At 37.7% G+C, this 20,729-nt stretch overlaps 1 protein-coding gene across 1 annotated transcript in view; it reads left to right on the plus strand.

Annotated features, from left to right (window-relative positions):
* The window catches only part of ZNRF2 (zinc and ring finger 2), a 58,004-nt gene that overhangs the window by 15,057 nt on the left and 22,218 nt on the right, over positions 1–20,729 (plus strand). The window contains exon 2 of the mRNA XM_021548797.2: positions 15,409–15,504. Coding sequence (XP_021404472.1) covers positions 15,409–15,504 — 96 coding nt within the window. The remainder of the gene's footprint in view (positions 1–15,408; positions 15,505–20,729) is intronic.

The following is a 20,729-nucleotide window of genomic DNA, read 5'->3' on the forward strand; positions in this document are numbered from 1 at the left end:
AAATAAATTTCAAACTTTTTTTAACAGATTAGACTGTGCAAGACAAAAGATAGTAGTTTTATAAGTGTTTTTCTTTCCTTGATTAATTTTCAGTTTCTTTCTGTAAAACTGTCCCTGAGGGAATAGGAGTTGATAATGCAAGTTGTCATAACTGGCACTTTAGAAGATGTTCCTGTATCTTTTGAGAATTGCTTGTGTACAAGCCATTTGTCTATGAAAAATAAGGCAGCTTTGTAGCTGTCCATATTAATACATTTGAGAGCAGGATTTTTGTCTAAATTGGTTTTAAAGACTCTGATTTGTGTATGCATGTTCTTGCCAGAATACTAATAGATTAGAATACTGTATTATTCTTTTAATATTTGGAACTGATTCCGGAAGGCTTGCTGGTTTTTTGTAGATAGCACTGCCCTCAACTTCATGACAACCCAGGACAAGCCAAGAACAACAATAAGGTACTGCAGGAGTTATAATCCCACCTGTGTTGTGGGTTAGTAACATGGTGAATTGACACACATTTTGTTTTTCTGAGCCTAGATCACCTATTTTTTCACTATATGGCTCTAGAGGAACTAAGTGACAGTATAACAAGATCAGTCAGTCTCAAGATTTAGTGCAACCCGTATGAATTGTATTGAAGGTAGACACCTGGTAAAGGAATTTTTATTTTTCTTCTGGAAGTTACTGTGTAGATGTTCAGTGCTGTGAACATCCTTCCTGAATTAAGATTTTAATTTGCAATGTTGTTTTGAATATCTCTGATTTCAAGAAATATTCTCCTATTTACACAATAGTGAAGTAGACAATTTTCTTTGTTTTGATATCTACCCAAAAATGTATTCTCATGTATAAAAGAATTTTATTTCCATATATATGACATAACCCTTCCAACTGCATCAATTTTTTCCTCTTCGGCCAGCTTCTGGACAATTCTGTATTTTAACTAAGCATCAATTTTATAACAGGAGCAGAATTTCAGTCCATCATACTGTGTTTGGGGCAAAGTACCTTTCAGAGTGTACCAGGCCGAAGTCTTCTGTTCACAGAACAAGTTCAGCATTCAGTCATTTTGCAAACTGGAACTGGAGAAACTCTCAGAAGGATTAGAGAGATGTTAATTTTCTGTGACGTGCCCGCTGCCCTGCAGAGATACATTCCAGACCAGAAACTGCTGTTGTAGGTTGCAGGATTAGTAGAAAAAAAATTGTACAATGTCTGCACAGTTCTGGAAAGACAAGACATAAGTTTAATGATTTAAATGGCATTTGCACTGGCCAGAGCCAGGAATCGTATAGAGTATTGCTTCATTTTAAGGGAAAAATCCAAGAAAAATAGGTTTCTCTTAGTGGCAGATCTCTTGGTTTACTGATCTCTGATTTGATACAACTGCTGTAAAGGACAGGTATGGCAAGACCTCCTCTAGTGAAAAGAGGTGCTTTTGTGGTGACTGGCAGGAATGCTGGCTTCCCTTAGGAGCTTTTATTAAGTGTTCTCAAAAATGGTAGTTAAAGGCAAGTTTTAGAAAAAGTTACTTGATAAACCCACAAAGCCTGGAGGCAGAGACTGTCCTTTACATGCCTATGACTTACTTCTCAGAAGTTTTAAATATAGATAGAATTTGCTATGGAAGGACTGGAACAAGTCTGTCTTTTCACCAGAGCTCATGACTTACACCTGGCTTAATCTCACTATTCTGTGTGTGGCTGTACTGTGAAATTTATCACAGCTGCTCTTACACTCACCTGTGTGCAGTGGACTGACTAACCTTCTGAGGGCTTCTTCCACAATGAAAGGAATGGATTTAAACTTGTGTCCATGTAGGAAAACAGCTATTTTGACCTCTCTTAAAATAAGAAAGCCTTTTAGAAAATTGGTAACAGTTTAAGTGTGAGAGATTTATACCTCAAGACTATCATGGCAATTTTATTTTATAAGGCATTGAAAGTACATCTCCTGTCTACTTAAACGGAGGCATTTTTTAGGTACTAATGCTCCTCTTAGATAAAGGAGAAGATTTAATTTGAAAAAGAAAAGTGCCTATAAATATTAAGTGTTAGAATTAACAATGTGACAATTCAGTGCCTGAGCACTCAACAGTGTGAAATCTTTCTTGCTTGGGCAATGGTTTGATTAAGTAAAAGTGCCTTTTGAGAACTATTGTTTCCTTCACAGACTATTTTGGAATGTTTCAAATTTCAACCTAGAATGAAAGGCTATTATGGGAAAACAGATACAAATCTGTGTCTCTAATTATTTTGACATTGGGGTAGTAGTTGTTCTAAGTAGTCTACCTCAGGGCTTTAGATGTCTCATGTGTGAAAGGCACTGAAAAATAATTTATGAGTGCCTCTCTGAAGAGAATTAAATCCCAGGTGTTGGGTTATTTGATGTGTATTTTGAAAGGTTTTTTGTCTGTAAGTAAGTTGTTTACTGGTAAAGTATGCGTACAGCACACATTTTGGGCACATCTTTCTTTAGCTTTTTTCTTGTAGCATGGGGTTTTTTTTTTAGCTGTTTGTTTGGAGTTATGTCATGGAAGAGTTTTTTTGGATGCCCCTTATTGGTCTTTGCCCTCTAGCTTCTGTTTGATCTTTTCAGTCTCCAAGTTGGCTAATACAGCAGAGAATGAAGGTGAAGGGATGAACATGTAAATAAGTTGGGAGGAGTAAAGGCTCAAAGTCAGGCATTTTTTATGCTGCCATCAAAAACTGTTCTAAAGAGCTTTTTAATTCTTTCAAAACATGATTTTTTTTTTTTTCAGTGAGCATTTTATTGTTTATGTTTAAGCTACTCAGTCACTGGACTTAGGGAGCTGTGGTAGAGCCTTGCTAACTCATTAGGTACGATGCTGGTTAAGTAGGCAGTGCTACATGAAAAGGCAGAGTAAATTTCTGTCATTGATTTACTTTTTCTCTGACCCTTGACTCAATGTCATTGTGGGCAAACAGTAATTTTTATATAAGGTGACAGCCAGAGACTTAGGAGACTTGTTTGACCTTCTGTGTAAGGTAGGGCTAGTTTCTTGCTGCCTTTCTAAAGTATATAATAGAGACATTGCTCCCATTGTAACCATTGCTTGTTCCTGTCTATTTTGGAGTGTAAGCTCTTTGGAGGAGGGACTATTACATATCTGTGAACAAACATATTTTTACCGCTTGGCATTCCCTGATTCTGATCTAATACAGGCACTCCTGAAACAGGAATACTAACTGCTCCTTAGTTGGAATTGCTCCATAGCTGCTTGCAAAAAAACCCCAAAAACAACAAAACAAAACCCACAAACCTCAACAACCTTTCTTATTAAAGTATAATTCATTAGCATGTTGCAATGTCACGCTCTCTCAGTTTTCAAATTCAAGACAGTGTCTCCTTTCTTTTATGAGTATTGCTTATGTCTATCAAAGGACAGGTCATTATTTCCTTTGAACAGCGAAGAAAAAACCGTATCTCTTAAATAGGTGTAGATTCTTTTACCCCAATGCCTTATGGATGAGTAAAGCAATGAAAACATATAACACCCTGTGAAAGGTGTAATTAGATAAGTAAAAAGATTTGAGTTACTGTGTGTTTTTTACAAGCTGCTGAAAAGTCAAATTATTATTCAATATATTTTTTTCCAACTGCAGATCCCTGTTAAAATTCATTTAGAGTCTATGCTCTCTGTGTGTATGCATGCATATGTGCATCTTATTAGCATGATCTGGTTAATGTAAACAAGGTGTTTCTCTTCTACATGCAGATGTTTAAAATGGGTAACTATTCAACTTTTTCTACAGTTTGACTGATAGACCAATGCAGCGGTTGTAAACAGCAAAAAAGTAGGAAATGCTCAGTAGCATTCCTTACCAGGGATATTTAAAATGGGAGTGATAGAGAAAATATGAAAAGTTTGTTCAAGTGGTGGCATCTTAGCCATGAAGAAGCAAGAATTACATTTTCTGCCTTAGTTGCTGTGGTAGCAGTGGTATAACATGTCATTTGAAAGTTTGGTTGGTTTGGGATTTATGGATGATGTTAAAGATTTTGCAGAATATGTTATGGGTGCTGTGTATTCTCAGAGGTGAAAGACTATAGACAAATCTCTCATTGATATGTTTAAAGCATGAAACTCAATACCTTTTCTTCACTTTTTACTGACAAGAAATAGTTTGGGGGTTATATCTTTTTTACTTCAGTTCTATCTTTTTCTGAACTAATAATGCATTTTCTTTACTGTTCCTCTTATTAGGCATTTTGGATGCTTCCTTCACAATGGTACATTCCCAAATGTTCTTAAGAGGTTCTGTCTTAGACATGAGAACTTTTGCAAAACTAGCGGTTGCATTGCATAGGTGTGTGCTACTGAAACTTCACATTTTCTCAAAACACATTTTCCCAAAATTTGTATGCTGCTCATTTTAAACACTGAAATTATGTTAATACTGGGGAATTTAATGGTCTCATTCCAGTGTACATGTTTTGTAATGAACCCTTAGATGTCTCTGTATTTTGTAATTTTCTCTTTAATTATCTTAAATGTCTGGTTTCTTATGATCCAACACTCTAGTCTGGCCAGTTGTCCATACATTAAGGTAAATATTCTCCAAGTTGGAAGAATAGATGGGTCAATGCAGAGTGAACTTCTTTTAGCTGAATTTTCCATTTAAAAACAAAAGGCTGTTATAGTAAGCAGAGAATGTCCATGCTTTTAAATAAAAACTTAATCCTTAAAGAAAATTCCTTTGTTCTGAGAATGAATGGTATTTGTAAGCCAGACTTTTCTAATAAGTTCTATTCTTATTCATAAGCCATATTCCTACTCTGGAAAAGAATCAAGCCAAACAACCAAAAACCACAAATAACCATCCCCAAAACCCCCAAACAGCCTCCCCCCAACAAATTCAAATAACCAACCAGCCCTACTTATTCAACTGTCACCACTTTCAAGTGAATGAAAGTAAATGAGTGCATTGGTTAGATATTTCCCTGTTGAACTGATCAATTATGCAATCTATGGGGGACTGCTATTGTGGAGAGATAAAGGGGGAAAATACAGAGTATAATAATATAGGAAAATCTGCTGTTGTGCTGAAGTAATAAAAATATTGCTGTGTGATGAAAAAATAGATGAAAAGCACAAGAAAACAAGTATGCTTTGAAACCTTTGTTTTTGACTTTCTTGAAACTGTAATAGGTAAAATTCTCCTGTTATACTGAGTAATAAATGTGATAATAAGTACTTTTGGTATATAATTTAATGTTGCTGTCAAAAAATGAATCATTATTCTGTTTAGAATTAACATATAAACTCCTGGGAACATCCCACATATAATTTAACATTTTACTTACATATATTCTTCCCAGATGTAATCTTTTTATTTTGTACTCTGACTTTTTTGTCATTGATTCGTTTTCCCCTTTTTTTTTTTTGTTTTTGTCACTGCTACCTCTATTACTGCAGGAACAAGTAGGTTATTGGTAAGTATTTCGACTAAATCAGACTTTACAAAGTTTTGCCTTAGTGAGGACCTTTTTTTTTTTTTTTTTACCCTCACTTACTTTGGTAAAAACTTTGTAGACAACAGACTAATTGTCTGTAAATGGTGTGCTTTCTCAGGTCTCCATTATTGCCTTGTTTGTGTAGTAGAATAATAGTTCTCAGATTCTCCGAGAGACTTTGTCTTCTGCATGCTTTCAAGCAGCATCATTATCTGTGCTGTCTTCCGAGATGCTGCCTTCTCCTGGGGCTTGCTCCTTTGTTCCTGTCTGCTGAAGTGCAGTGTTTACTTTGTCTCTCCCATTTCTTTTTTTGTAAGACTTCGTATGCATTTTGGCCAGTTTGCTCAGAAGACTTCTCTTCGTCCAACAAGATGCTCTGTTTCACGTGTTCAGTTTAGTCATCCTTGTCAACCATTATTCAGCCATTTTCACATCATACCTCTTCCCTTTTAGCTGTCATTAAATATATTCTCAGCATGGTGTAGCCACCCTCTCCTCTCTTGTTTTTGTGCTTTGTGTAATTTTGATCAGATTTGTTGCACTGTAAGTATTAGTTTTGAAAATATTTACACCTGTGCAGTTTGAAAACCTAGGGCTTGATTCTTCTCATCTTGGAGCAGCTTTTCCTGCACTCTCTTTTCAATGATGTGATTTCTAATGGAAAATATTCTTTAACCCTGGTATGTTTTTGAATGTAGTGACTTTATTGTCAGTGTGAAGTAGGGCAGGGGAGTGTAGACAAACTGGTTCTATGCACTTAAAAATTTGTAGTTGTCCTGCCAAATTACTCAGTTGCTCAAGAAGTGCCTTCTGACAACAGAACACAGTTGTCCTGTCTTCCTCCACTTATATTGTGAAATTACAAGTGGAAAGAGCTTTTTTGGTTTCTTAAGAAAAATGTTGCTCCAGGCAGTAAGAGAACATTGAGGGAGTAGCAAAATTCAAGAAGAAAGAAACAAATGTATAGGTTCAGGAGAGACTGGGAATGAGAGAGAATTCTTCCTCTTCGAACTGAGGTTGGTGAGTTAAGAAGAAAAAAGCAATGGGAATATGGGGTATCTCTGAAGTAAAAGTTTTCAGGCATTTCATTTGCTTAAAAGTTTCCAGACTTCCAAGCTGGCCTGCACTGAGTTATTTGTCATCATAACTGAGCTAGTTAGGCAGGTTGATCTTATCTGCTGAATGTAAATAAAACATGTTTGTGCCCTGAACCATTGGCTGTGCTTTCTGGCTATGTGCTTTCTGAAGAAGGCAGTCAGTTGGGCTCAAAAATGCATCCACCCTGGCTGAACTTCATATTCAGACAACAGCTCAGCTCTGCAAGGTTTCACCTGAGTGGCAGGTGGCTCCACTTGTGTACAAAAGCCTCTGAAATGGTGATAGGGTTAGTTTCTTCCCATACTCCTTATGTTACCCTGCTGGTGAGACTAGAGGGGGACCTTGCCCTTGTCTCTGCTTGCCAAAGATCTGATGATGGAGAGACGTGAGAGAGAAGAAAAGTGTCTTTTCCTTCTTGTCCTTGAGTCAGATATTTGGAAGGGAGTCATCACACCTACATGAAAAAGAGAAGTGTGTTTCCTGGGTTCTCTCCCCTTCCCCATCCCTTGGGAAAATACAATGGAAGTGAAAGATATTCTTCTGGGCAAAGTCTCAATGTTAAGGGGAGTTTTTGGTTGCTAGTTGAAATTGTGCTTCTCAAGCATCATAAGCCAAAAGCTAAAATCTGGGTTTAGGGTGTGGGTGGAGCCTAAACTAAAGCTTGATCCCAACCAAAGTTTATATTCACATTTGTCATTCTTCAGCTGCTTCAGATCCATAGAGAAACTTGTGGAGTGGATCTGTGATGGGAAGGGTGTGACGTGTCTGAAATGCAAGTAAAGTAGTAAGTTAAAGAGTGAATTAATAGCTTACAAGTCACTTGAAGAACTGTTTCTGTTTATGTGCTTGTCAGCTTGAAAGTGCAGGTACTCTAGGACTTTGGGTGACAGAGACTTGAGTAGTCTCTCATTTAGCTTGACTACAGATCCCTATGGATGATGGGACTGGGGAGATAACACTGACCCTGCAAAACAGGTGGAGCTAAAAAAGTCTTTCCTTCTCCCTTTGTTGGGTGCTTGCATTGATCTGAAATGTCACTCTTAAAAGACTGTTCCTCTAATAACAGCTGTTCTTATTGTTCTATTTAAAGTAAATATCAATCTTTACACAGGTCTTTCCTACCTGTAATTTCATCTTCTGGTTTGCAAGATATATTAAATTTGGCCTTTTTTTCTCTCTTAGTGGTTGTGTTAATTCAGCTTCTAAAACTGTTCAGCTGTCAATTATAATCATCACGTGAAACTTTTACATTGATATTAGAGAGCTGAAGTTGTGTCGTTGATAAAGGCTTTATGAGTCAGAAAATGCCTTGTTCAATTTCTCTTCATTCTGTACTGCATTATTTTTCAGTGATTGCTACTGAAGATCTAACTTTCCTACTCACCAAGATGAAGGGAGCTGACGAAGTTATGTAATAAGATTCTGTCTTTCATAAGGTTTTGCTTAGGAGATGAAGTATTATCCAAACATATATTTTCTAATTATTCTGTGGACTCCTTAACTAAAATAGTTCAATTTTTTTATCCACCACTTTATCTATCCCCCTTTTTCCTCTGAGTTCTGTGGGACATTTAAATCAGAAAATACAAGAGAAAATCCCTTGTTTCCCTCAAGGAATTCACAGGTTTGTTTACTTCAGTGTTATGGCACAAAAGTGGGGAAGAAACCCCCTCTAGATTATGAACCTGAAATCAGTAAGTGCTTATTTGTTTTTACTGTGGCTCAGTTTTCTAAAAAAAGAGCCTAGAATGTTTGTTTCCTTATTTCTGTTTGATTTCATATTCTCTCTCAAAGTGAGGGGAGTATTTCTTTATTTCTTTTCATCTCCAGAAGTCTTTCCAGATGGTGCTGTGTTCTCGTGGCTTAGACAATTGACAACAGAAGGAAGGATGAAAGGTAGAGAACTAGATGTGATTTTTCACTGAGACATTTTCTTCCTAAACAAAAAACTTACGTCCATAAAATGGCAAACCTTCCCTGCATAGCTATTTGTATTGCCAGTTACAGCACCTAGAAATTTTCCTGTAGAAGGTTCCCTAGGAATTGGTAATGCTCTTCCCAATTCCCTGGGAATTGGTAATTCCTTTTTTTCTTTCACTTTTGAACTGAAAGACTTTAAAAAATGTTAGGTTTTTGTTCCTGAATTTAGTGTGAAATAATTTTCATATTCTCTTTGAAGGCTAGGGTAACCTTGCCAGGCAAGATATTAGCTTGTGTAAAAGCAGTATGCTTTAGTGAACAAAGCTTCATGGTTTTGAGCTTACAGAATTACTCCTTCTCTTCTTCCATTTCACGTGTCTGGGAGAGGAGAGAATTCTGTGACCATATAACTCTGATAGACCATGTGGCCTTTACTGCACAGCTTCTTTTTTTTTTTTTAAACTTTAAGTTTTACAAATTAGTTTACAGAGGATGGGAGTAATAGAATTTTATCTTGACCAGGACTGTTACTTCACTGAGCAGCTGAATTATTTCCATTTATTTTTCTGCTGTTCTTAAAATTTTACTTCATAGTCTCTACAGTTGAACAGAAAAGGAAGAAATGAAAGAAACAGAGGCATTATGCTTTGACTTTAAAATATTTATGCTATTTTGATGTATATTATTATAAGCCATCTTACAGAATTTGGTTTAGGTGAAAAAGTAGGTGGATGCTGAAATACTTGGGGAAAAATTCCTACAGCTGCTTTAGGAAAGCAATTCAAATCAAATCACAGTGGTCTGCTTTGGGTTCTTTTTCAGTCAACTTCTTTTTTGGAGGTTGGGCACTTGAAAAAACCAAATAAAATGCTAAACTTATAAGCGCTATGGAGGGCAGAATTTGCATTCCTTTTTTTTAACAAGCTAAAAGAGTGCCAATAATGATTACAAAAGACAGATAAGAGTTAATAAGTGTGAGCAGAAATAAAACACTATAAATGGACCTTGCTAGCAATGGTTCTGCTGAAGATTTTGGGGTTGTAAGACATGAGAGAAATGAGCCAATCACCTGTTGGTTTGTTTAAAATGTACCTACCTATATATACACCCATAAAAGAGATATTGCTGTGTATAGCTAGATCTATATATACTAACACCTAGTGTATTGGAACAATGTAATAGGCAAGTAGTTATTTCTGCTCAGGACTTGTGAAGTCTTAGCCTGAAATCCCACCCAGTTCTTGGCAATGCACCATGGTAAGATTGGAGAGAGGCCAGAGGACAAGAAGAGCAATAAAAGGTTTAGACATCAGGGCTTGTGAGGAAAGATTAGAATAACCTGTTTGTTTTCAGACTAGGGGAAAACGATAAAGGGTGCCCACTTCCCAGTGTCTACGTGTGTTTTATACTGAGCAGAGTTACTGACTGTTCTCCATGTTTACTGAACACCTAAGAAGTAACCAACTCTTTTTTTGTGTTGCATTGTTTCCTTTTCAGCATCATTATGCAGGCTTTCTTTGTGTGATAGTGATTTTACATACCACCCTCATATCGTCAAATTTACTGGATGCTGTGTTTCCAGATTGTCTGTACTTCTTTTTTGAAGTCCCAAAAAACATGTGTGAATATGTAAGTAACATTTGTCAGGCTTCTTATTCTCAAATACACCTTAGAAAAAGTGTATGGATGCAAGGATTTCTCTTGCAAGGACTTCTTTAAATGCAAAACAAGGTAGATTTATCCATCTTGTTTGAAAATACAAGGATACAAAGACTTAAAATAGTAATATGCTGCATACTTTAAAAGAGCAGCTGCTTCCATTTTACTTTTAGTTTGTCTTTGGCAGTGTTCCAGTTGATGTTTTCTGCTGAAAAGTTACTCTGATCAGGCTGGTTCAGTCTTTTGTGTTGATGCAGGTTTTATTTGTGCTTACTTCTTTCTACAGCTGTTTAATATTGAATGAAAGGATCATCCACTCTTCTGTGCAAGTCTACCATGTTTCTTTACGTGCAATTCTGTGACACTCTGCACTGTTGTCTGGGAGCTCTTGGCAGGTTTTTTTTTTGCACCACAACGTAGATATTCCAGAATAAGTGCCCGCATGATTTTGTAAAAATTTTAGCAATCTGGGAGTTCGTTTTTCATTGGAGGTTTATGTTTGCTCTGCTGTGCACTGAAGTGCAAGTTAAGCAGTCTGATGCTTGCAAAGCAAGGCAAACACAGTAAGGCATCACTAAGAGGTTGAAATTGGTGCCTATAGAATGACTGGCCACTCATCAACCTGTCCCTGTAGGTAGTTCCCAAGTCTGCTGGAGAGGAAAAGTGTGAGTCTGGTAGATGGATGTGAGAGAATATGGGAGTTCTTGGTTGACTGGAGGTTCACTTGCAAAAGATGGCAGAGCTTGGAGAAGAGAGAATGAGACAGAATTCACCTCTGATATAAGTCCTGATACTTAAGCAAGTTTAATTATTTCAGATTTTCTGTGTCACCTTGGGATTTTCTAGTAGCTGTACTGCAACTTTCTGTTCTGTCTCCACTTCTTGTAATTGTAATTTTTTCCCCAGGATTTTGGTTTTGTTTTAAGTAATGTGTTGCTTTCAGTATTGTAGTCAGGGTTGTGAAACTGGATGATGGGAGCTTGTAAGAATTTAGCTCCCTGCTCTCCAGTTGTAGAAGTCAGCTAGAGGTGTCTGCTTGCTCAGTTTTGGTGCTCAATTCTTTAGTGCTGTACTTCTGTATGTAGGGAATGGTGTGAGAGGTATTCCTTCAGCTGATTTAGGGTGTGTCACAGCCTGAGTTCTCTGCGATGGGAGAAGTAAGGACCTTACAGTGATGTACCGACAGTGACAATGCTAAGACAAATATGATAGTTGTCATCTGGGACAAAAATAAGGGATGCTGTGAAATCAACACCTTCCTAAGGGCTGGGTTTTTACCTAGAACTGTAAATTATCTGTTGTGCTCCCCTTGTAAAGAGAGTGAGAAAGTAGTTGATTGAGTTTCATAAGATTTTGGAAGACTCTTCATGTGATGCTGCCTCATCTGATAACTGCTTCCACTTTTTTGCCCAAATGTCTGTGAATTATCTACAAAACCCAGTAAAACAAGTCATGTAGAGAGCAAGTTATTTCTGACCCATTGCTGATTGTTAAAGTCATGTGAAATTCTCTATAAGTTATTGGAATTGTTCCTTGAGAAGATGGTAAAAACAAACATAGGTTATAAATGTAGTTAGCCTGCTGGGCAGGGATACAATAGAGTCTTTGTTCTTACCCAATACTTAATTGTAAACTGGGTCATGAGACTATTGCCTTCTGATTTGAGGAAAGGTAGGAAAATATGAGCTTTTTAAAGGACCTTCAACTGGCTTGTGGATAGTGTAGATTGTTTGCTTATTTATAATTTCAAATACAATTAGAATAAAGTAAATATTTTGTCTATAGTCAAAATAATTGTTCTTTAGGGTTACTAAAAGGAGTTGGAAATGGTAATTTCCTTCACACAAAACTTACACTATGCATCTCTTGGCAAAGATCTCTTGAGCTAAATCCAGGAGTTTGATGGCAGTGGAACATTGTGAAGTAATGAGAAGTCGGATTTCACTTGTATTTAAAGAATGTTTCAGCAAGTGTTGTGAGCCCAAGGCTCTTTTTCTGCTATTATGCTAGTCTCTGGTATACAGCTGATTGTGGTCACTGGAAAAAGATATGTTCCACAAACACACTTTTTACTTCTGTCAGCTGAGTTGTTCCTTAAATCTTAGTTAAGATCTCCATTCTTTGGGTTCTTCAGTTCTGCACATTGAGTAGAGCACAGCAGTCAGGTATCCCAGACCTGCTGTATCAGGAGGATGTTTGTAGTTGTTTAACCCTTTCCTTCACATCCCCTCTGACACAGGACAAGTCACAACAAAATGTATTGTTAAAACATTATATTTCTAGAACACAGATTATTTACTAGATTTAAGGGTAGGTGCATGGTGGTAAAAGCATATTAATCTGAATACTCTAGGTGAATAACCTGAAAGATTTTTTACAGCTGTCTATCTTCAAAGCATGGTTTTGAGTAAAAGCAGTATTCTTATTAAATTATCATTATTATTCACTCAAGCTCTCCCCAGTATTTTATTTGGATTAAAATATTTCCTCCAAGAATTCCTGGGATATGTACTCTTCCTGTCTCTCCCAATTACATGTGCTCATGACTTTAGGGAATAAGCTAGAAGAGTTCTGTCCAGCAAGCAGAGAGATAACTTGCTAGTGACTGTCTCAGTGCTTAACTAGCCATGAACATAAAAGTTAACTTTTCTGTAATGTAAACACCCCCTTCTATCACAGCAGGACTTGGTCTGAAGCATATAGGGAAGTTACAGGCTTTCCCCCATCAAACTCTATTGTCAATTATGCCTTATAGAAGCATATTAATGAGAATAATGCATGTGTCTTGAGTCTAGTCAAAACCTAGTAATCAGCAGCAGTAGGGTGATAAAGATTGAGAGGAAACTTACCCTGAGTCAGTTTTTGAAGGAACTTGTAACAGAACAGTAATGGGTGGTGTGTTTGGAGGACCGAGATACTAATTTTGATTTTAGTCATGTTCAGGTGTAGCCTGATGTCCTGGTTTAGGGCAAATTTGAGAGAAAACCTCTAAAGGGGTTCTTCTAGAAAACAGATTCAAGCAGCCCCTCCTCCAACTGGTTCAGGAAAATATTTCCTTGGAGAAAAGTGGAAAAACCCTGTTTATTTACCAATTCATTCACCAGCACAAAAAATGAACAATACTCAACAACAAAGCCTCTCGCTGCTCTGAAGAGATGATAAATTCAGGAAGTCCTCTTTGTGGGCTGTAGCTCAGCTCACTCAGTCTGTTATCAGTCCCTCCGGCGCTGGAATGCAGCTCCTGGGCCTGGTGGGCCACAGGTGTGAGTGAGCTCCTGGCATTTTTCTGGGTTCTTCAGTCCAGAGCAGATTTGAACAGTTCCAAGAAAAAGAAAAACCAGTCCAGGGAACTTCTCTGCCTCAGCTATCTAAAAGTAAAGGAGAGCTCTCTCTTGCTGTCCATTCTTCAGACAACACAGGAGCAGGAATGTGGAGGAGTGAGTGCAGTTTCTGAAAACAAACTCCACGCTTCTTCTTCTCAGTCTTTGCTCTCAGAAGCAGTATTAAAGGTGCAAAACTTATTTCTGGGCTAAACAGACAAATGAGTATACAATTCAGCATCATAAAGTCACCCCAGGACATCTGTGTGAAGGAGGTTACACAGTGGCTGAAAGGTCACTGATAAAGCTTTCAACAAGTAAATTAATGCTTTCAGCTAGTTTTTTCCAAAAGACATGTTTGGCTTTGACATGTCCAAAAGACATTTCATGCTTATTGATCTGTTGTTTGTAAAAATGTGGGTTGGTAGAGGAGGAATAAAATCAAAGAGAGAAGAGCAATGTTTAAACTGAAGTGTAGGATTGACACAAAGAAGAAATAGATATGACTAAAATTGGAAGAAGCAGAACTGTAGTTTATCTCAGGAAGTGGTTTCCAGCACGTGTTCAGCTGCTGCCCTGAGTTCCTTATGGTTGTTACTAGCTGTCCTCTTTGACTTGCTTCCTATGAGCTGCCCATAAGAAATACATCATTTTCTTGATAAAGAAAGTGCAGTACTTGTCTCAAGTGCTAATGTTTCAGGTTAGTTGCTTGATCTACATCTGGATAATAATTAACAGTAAAGATGAAAATTCTCAGGCATCAGTTATTTGAAACTGCAGCGTCAAGTTGCTTGTCATCCTTGACTGACTCCATTTATTGTGGCCTCCCAAGGTTAGAAGTACAAAAGCAAGAAGCAATAAACTAAAACATGTGGGAGCAGGCCCAGATGGGAATGCTGGTGGAAGGTGCAGTGACCTTTTATACAGGCCTGCATCATTATTCTTCACAGCATCAGAGAAAAAGTTGTGCCTTTGTGCTGAGGGTGGATGTAGATTAGATATTTTTGCTGAATGTTGTCCCATTGGACAATTTGCCTGTAGATGTACTCCTGAACAACTACTATGCATCAAGATCCCTCTTGGTGGGGGTTTTTTTGTCTCCCACTTGTGTGTTAATTATTCAGCAGATCAAAATCAGTCAGGCTCTTCTGTGGATTGTAAAAGTTGTCCAGCTGATCTTGTCCTTTAACTGGAAGATTGCTGTCTTTGGCAATGACATAAATTAAGGTATTAAGCACTTTTGTCATAGGCTGTTATGCAGTTGCATCACAATCCAGACTGTCTTAATTATTCTTTACCCCATGTTGCCTGAGGCAGTGACCTCAAAATCTAAACAAGGTCATGTTTGGATTGGATGAGAGCAGTCAAACGAATTCAGTGCTACAGGAAGTATTAGTGATTCAGTAGGTGAAGCAACACCCCTGAGTTAATATTTTCCCAGAGCCCTAGACTGGTAAAAGATGCTGCAGCTTGTATGACAAGATGTAAAACCAAGATCCTTGGTTAAAGTTTCAGTACAATTCCTGGTAAAAATGAACATGTTAATTCAGGATTCCTGCACAAGTTCAAATTTTTATGGCTCTGTCCTCTATACATTTGTAATTTCTGTTTTAGTAAAGTCATATTATCCTCTTGCTCCTGCCCTAAACTGTTCTTAAGTTGTTGAGAAAGTTTGTGTCCAGAGGTGCTGACAATGTTTGCAATTGTCAACAGAATTATTTCCAGAAACAATGGGCCATTTTGAGATCTTTTGAAAGAAAGAAATGAAAGATTTATGAAAGAAACGTCAGGTCAAAACTGAAAAGCCTCCAGGATTTCTTTTTTCTTTATTTTTATATGTGCAGAATAGCTTTTTTGGCTTGAATATATATATATATATATATTTGCTACATGGTTGAGTATGCTCACACTTACATATTTTTATTTTCCATAGGATTCAAGTGCCCTGTATGTTCAAAATTTGTATCTTCTGATGAAATGGATTTACATCTTGTGATGTGTTTGACAAAACCAAGGATAACCTACAATGGTAAGAAAGAAGTAAGCTGATAATTATTTATTAATTTTAAACATCAGTGTGATAATCCTTTACTTAATAAGATATTCTGGTAACTAGTTTGGTGGACTCATAATTTGCAGGGGTTTTTTTTTGCTTGTAGTTTGTTTTCTAATTACTTCCTAAGAACTTGCTCTTTATATACTGCATGCCAATATAGTTTGGCCTGTGTCCTGCAAACATAAAATTATTCTTATTTGAATGTGGTTATTCCAATTTTTTGGCCACTGTGTGTTTATTGTCCAGTTGAAATATGTGTAGTTTACACATCCTTTCGTCTAATGACATCAAGTAGTGAGGGTGGGTCGATCGAGTCTCCTGGGGACTTTATTAAGGACTGTTACTTGACATGCTGTGCATTTGCACATTATTCAAGAAAATTACACTTTCTGTGAGGAACTAAAGAACTTCTAATTTTTCACTCGATTCCATATGTGATACTTCATAAAGTCTGGTTATATGTTTTTGTTGTTTTAATCAAACTGGCCAATATTAAATGAATCATCTATAGGAGCACTGTTTTTTTCCCCCTGCTACTAAGCTTTCCTTCTAGGCAAGCTTTAACGCAAGGCAAACAGGACTTCTGCCACTGAGATCAAACTGTTCCGTCACTGTGGCTTAGGCTGACACTCAGCTCTATGGCAAGCACACAAAAAGGCTTGAGGAAACAAGGAATTAGAAAGTCTTACTGAAATTTTAGTGCCTGCTTGGGCAGAAAATCTTACAGTGCATCTTCAATGAGATTATTGTTCACCAGTCATCAGATGTCAGAATAGAATGCAGTTAGCAAGAAATTGCAGAGAGGAGAGGGAGATGGACTTTTTTGCAGGTGAACAGCAAGAACCTGAAAGTTGGTGGTTACAAGTTACATCAAGGAAGAGTCTGATTCAGTATTAAGTAGAAATGTGACATAATGAGGGGGGTGGTCAAGGAACTCGAAGAGACTGTGCAACCTCCATCCTTGAGCAACTTAGTCTAATTTGGTCATGCTTTGAATGAGGGGCTGGGCCAGAAGACCACCAGAGGTCCCTTCCAATATAAGTATTTACTACATAAATAACCTGCAGTGTCAGGGACCCTTTGACCCTCCAGGCACCTTGCTGTTAGGGTATTCTACACTGGACCATTTTATTGAAATAAGTCTTGAAGAATGGTTGGGCCCATCTTATTTTTTGATAGCATAATGCTATCCAAAACTACTGGCCCATAATTACAAAAATAATTTGAAATCATATGCTTGGAGTTGTGAAATCTATTTGAAAGCACAGTACTTAAGAAGAATAAATATTTTGTTTTTCTTCCTGGTGTTACCACACATATATTTGAGAAGGTTGACTTCATCCAACAAAGAGGGCTTTTTTCTCTTTATTTTTCCTTCTTAAATTCAGGTCTGAGAATTTTACAAGATAAGGGAATTTTACAAGATAAGGGGGATGTTGCATGCTGGAGAGAAGAGAAGCGCACTAGTCACCCCAGTCAGGGCAGGAAAATGCACTTGGGATCAGTTAGGGTGGAGCAGAAGGAGGAAGACTGGCAGAGAGCAAGCCCTGGCACTAATCCATCTAATGGGGTGTGCACAAATTTGACTGACTGAAATCCTTTTACCCTGCTGCTTCCTACATGTACATATGAGTGCACTCAGCTGACTTTTGTTTGAAGATATGGCAATTACATAATGTAACCTCTCAGTATCATTTATGATGTTTGAATCACAGTGGTGCCATATTCAGACTCCTTTTTCTTTTTTGCATTGTTTCAGCTTACACACTGCTGGTTGGAGCTCCTTTGGGCCATCTTGTTACCTTTACACAGTTTAAGTCAGCAAAGCAGAAGTGAAACCTGTGAGTGGCAGCTGAAGCCACTCTGGGTAGTCTGCAGCATAACAAAAGCGGTTGTGGGCAATGCAATATGAATTAACAGCAGCGTGTCATCTCTTGGTTTAGGAGTGTGTCTGCTGTACAGTGAGCCTCAGAAACTGATTCTAGGAAATGGTTATGTAAGTGTGAAATAAGGAAACTATCAAATTAGGCTGGTTTGAGAGAGATACTTAGAAGTATAGTCTCATTTTCACAAACACTTCAGAGAAGTGTGCATTGATCCTTGTGGCTCCAGTTGGTTACCTCCTGGAGTCATAGGCTAGATCTTAAGTTATGGCCTGTAGCTGGCTATTTAAATTACTGCAGCATGAAGAATTTGAGGATGGCTTCTGAGTTGTGTAGTGCTCAGTTATTACTTGGTGTTATAATTGTGGTCCCTTTAATGAGGCTAATGAAAAAAATTAATAGATTGGTAACTTAATGCTGCCATGATTTCAGGCCCAGACCTGCATATGAATGTCTACACGCATGTGCATTTTTTTCTTGTTTGTTTTGCTGTTTGTCATCATGAGATCTCTGATGAATTGGCCTTTTTGCCATAGGCCAAGGGCATCTCAAGTTTTGTTTGAGAAAAGATGCTGCTGTGAACTTTTGATACTTTTGAACTTCCAAAATGGAAGGCATGTATTTATGCTTTACTTTCTCATTGTTATCTTAGCCTCATGCCATATATACTAGAATAGAGCCAACCAGGCTTTCATTTGGTTGTGTTGGTCACTGATATTTCCCAGTCCTATTATCACTAGAAGGGAAAAGTATTTTTTCTTTTCTTTGTTTTTTTTCTCCTCACCTTCTTTTGTCTCTGAGTTGTGTTGCAAGTAGTTGAAGGGAACCTTAGACTTTGCAGGTGCAGAAATACTTAGAGATTGAGCAGTTGGATTGAACTGTGCTTATGTCTAGTTCTGTTCTAGATGTCTTTCCTCATGGTACTGTAAATGTATTAGTTGTTGTTTCTAAGAAACACCAGGGAGCAAATTGTATGTATTTTGTCATTCTGAGAAGACAAACCTTTCTTTTTAAATATGAGTCTGAGGCATGCGGTCTCCCCCAGAAAAATGTCACAAGACTGCTTAGCTGTGATTTGAAGTTTAAATAAATTAATGAGTCCTCCCAGCCAATCTCTAATTGCTTTCTGAGCTACCTTTGTGCATTGCATTTTTAGTTGAAAGGGCTAGTGAACTGCAAACTCGGGCAGCTGTCTGATTTACATGTATTTTCTGAAAGAGTGGTCACAAAATTGTCTCAGCTCTGTGCTGGAAGTTGTGCTGATTTTCATATAAATATATCAGTACATTTTATTAGCCTTAATCTTTCAAAATCATGTGACTTGCCTGCAACAGAGATCTCATTGCTGACTCAATTAGGCATTTTAAAAGAGTCCTTTCTTTTTTTCTGTGAAACTTTCTTCCTCATTCCTTAAACTACTTGTGATGTTCACACATGAACTGATATCTAGGCATTTTTATGCAAAAGCTGGTTAAATGAATGGTATTGTGGAAAAAGCATCATGGTGTTTGGTGATGTCTTTAAAAACCTTTACTAGCAATTAGCAAATGCTGTTACTTGCTGAGTTGTTGAGGAGCCAGAGTAGGTCCCATGCACTGGTTAACCACAGGTCGCCAAAAGACAGTTTTTGAAGAAAGTGGGTTGCTTGCTAGTTGACAGGGTTAAAAAAAAAAAAAAAAAAAAAGACTGCTAGAATATTGTGTAGCCTATTCCTTTGAGTTTCTCCAGAGTGTTAAATGAGGCCCCTTGCATCATCTTGTTCAAATTTGTCATGGTGACAAGCAAGAAGCCCACTTAGGGACTGCTCTGTGAAAGGTGTTGCTTAAATAGTAGCTCTGTGTTTTGGTCAGTTATGGGCATTTACATAAATTTCCTCAGTGCTTTGGAAGCCACTTACCTTAAACTCCTTGCTGATGAATACAGGTGCCTGGTAAAGTTTAGATTTTGACTATAATTATTGCTTATTTTGTGTTGTTGCAATATTGATACCGCTTTTTTTCACTGGAAGATAAAAAAATAAAAAAATGAGGAGACACAGGAGAGACTTGTGGCTTTAGTTGCTTTGCAACAAACATACCCAATAACTTCTGATGAAACCCTGCAATTGGTTCTGAAATAATTCTGGTTTTCATTTTAAAATTCTTCTGTTTGTTTCTCAGCACACTTTGTAAGACTCCATTAGTTTTATTATTATTAGAGGGCCCCTGAGAGGACAGGGCCAGCAGCCTGGCACCTGGCCAGATGGGGCAGCCAGTGACCCTGGAGGGCTGGGGAGAGCCAGTCAGCTCACTAGACTGGTTGGCTGGCCTGGCGAGCCAGCCTGTCCTCTTTCAAAAGTTTTCATTGAATTAGCACATTCCTGTGGAATATTTTGGGTTTCATCAAGTCAGCACTTTCTGTTGGAATGGTGCTCTACTGGAAACTTTCTAAGCTGATCTCCTCAAAGCTGCTCGCTCAGGGGTGGTTCTGCTTTGATATCAGTGCTGCTCTTGCTCAGACTACTCTGCATTTAATTCACAGGTGGCAGTGGGTCTGACTGTTGGCCAGCATATTTACTCAGGGGAAAAGCTTTTACTAGTGTAATTCAGAGAGGAACAATGTTGAGAAATCCAGTGCATGAACTGCTGAAGGTTTTTTCCTTACTTTGAAGTAAGGACATTGCAATTTTTTTATTTAAGTTACAATTAGTGAATTTTTTAGACCTAACATATTAAAAAACAGCAGGCGATTAGACATCACAGATAGCAGGGATTACAGATAGGATTTTATATTAAGAGTTTATACAATTTCTTTGAAATGGAGAATTACTGTGTGGAAAACTGTTATAGAAAGAATATTAAAAATTAAGGTATGTGTACCAGAAGGAAAAAAAAAAAGGAGTGGAATTCAGCCTGGTCTTCTTGTCTGAAAATGTACTTTGTGTTCTGGGGTGTTTGCATCACCAGACACAAATAGTGGAATGTTCCCATGCCGTCTAACCAAATTCACAGAATGACAGGATATTCTGAGTTGCAAGGCACACACAAGGATCATTGAGTCCAACTCCTAAGTGCATGAACCACACAGGGATAGAGCCCACAACCTTGGTGTTGTTAGCACCATGCTCTGACCAACTGAGCTGATCTCAAATTGCCTTGGGCCACAACAGTGCAATTGATTCAGATGAGCAAGGATGCAAAGCAGGGTTTTACTTTGATTTAAACATGCTGTTTTTTGTTATAAATTAGTTTGAGGTGTTGCATCAAGTTTTGTCTTGAGAGGAAAGCATTTCTTGCTGGGATTGCCATATGCTGAGACCTGCATGTGAGCAAGTGT

The sequence above is a fragment of the Lonchura striata genome, chromosome 1 (genome assembly GCF_046129695.1).
Source record: "Lonchura striata isolate bLonStr1 chromosome 1, bLonStr1.mat, whole genome shotgun sequence".
NCBI lineage: Eukaryota > Metazoa > Chordata > Aves > Passeriformes > Estrildidae > Lonchura > Lonchura striata.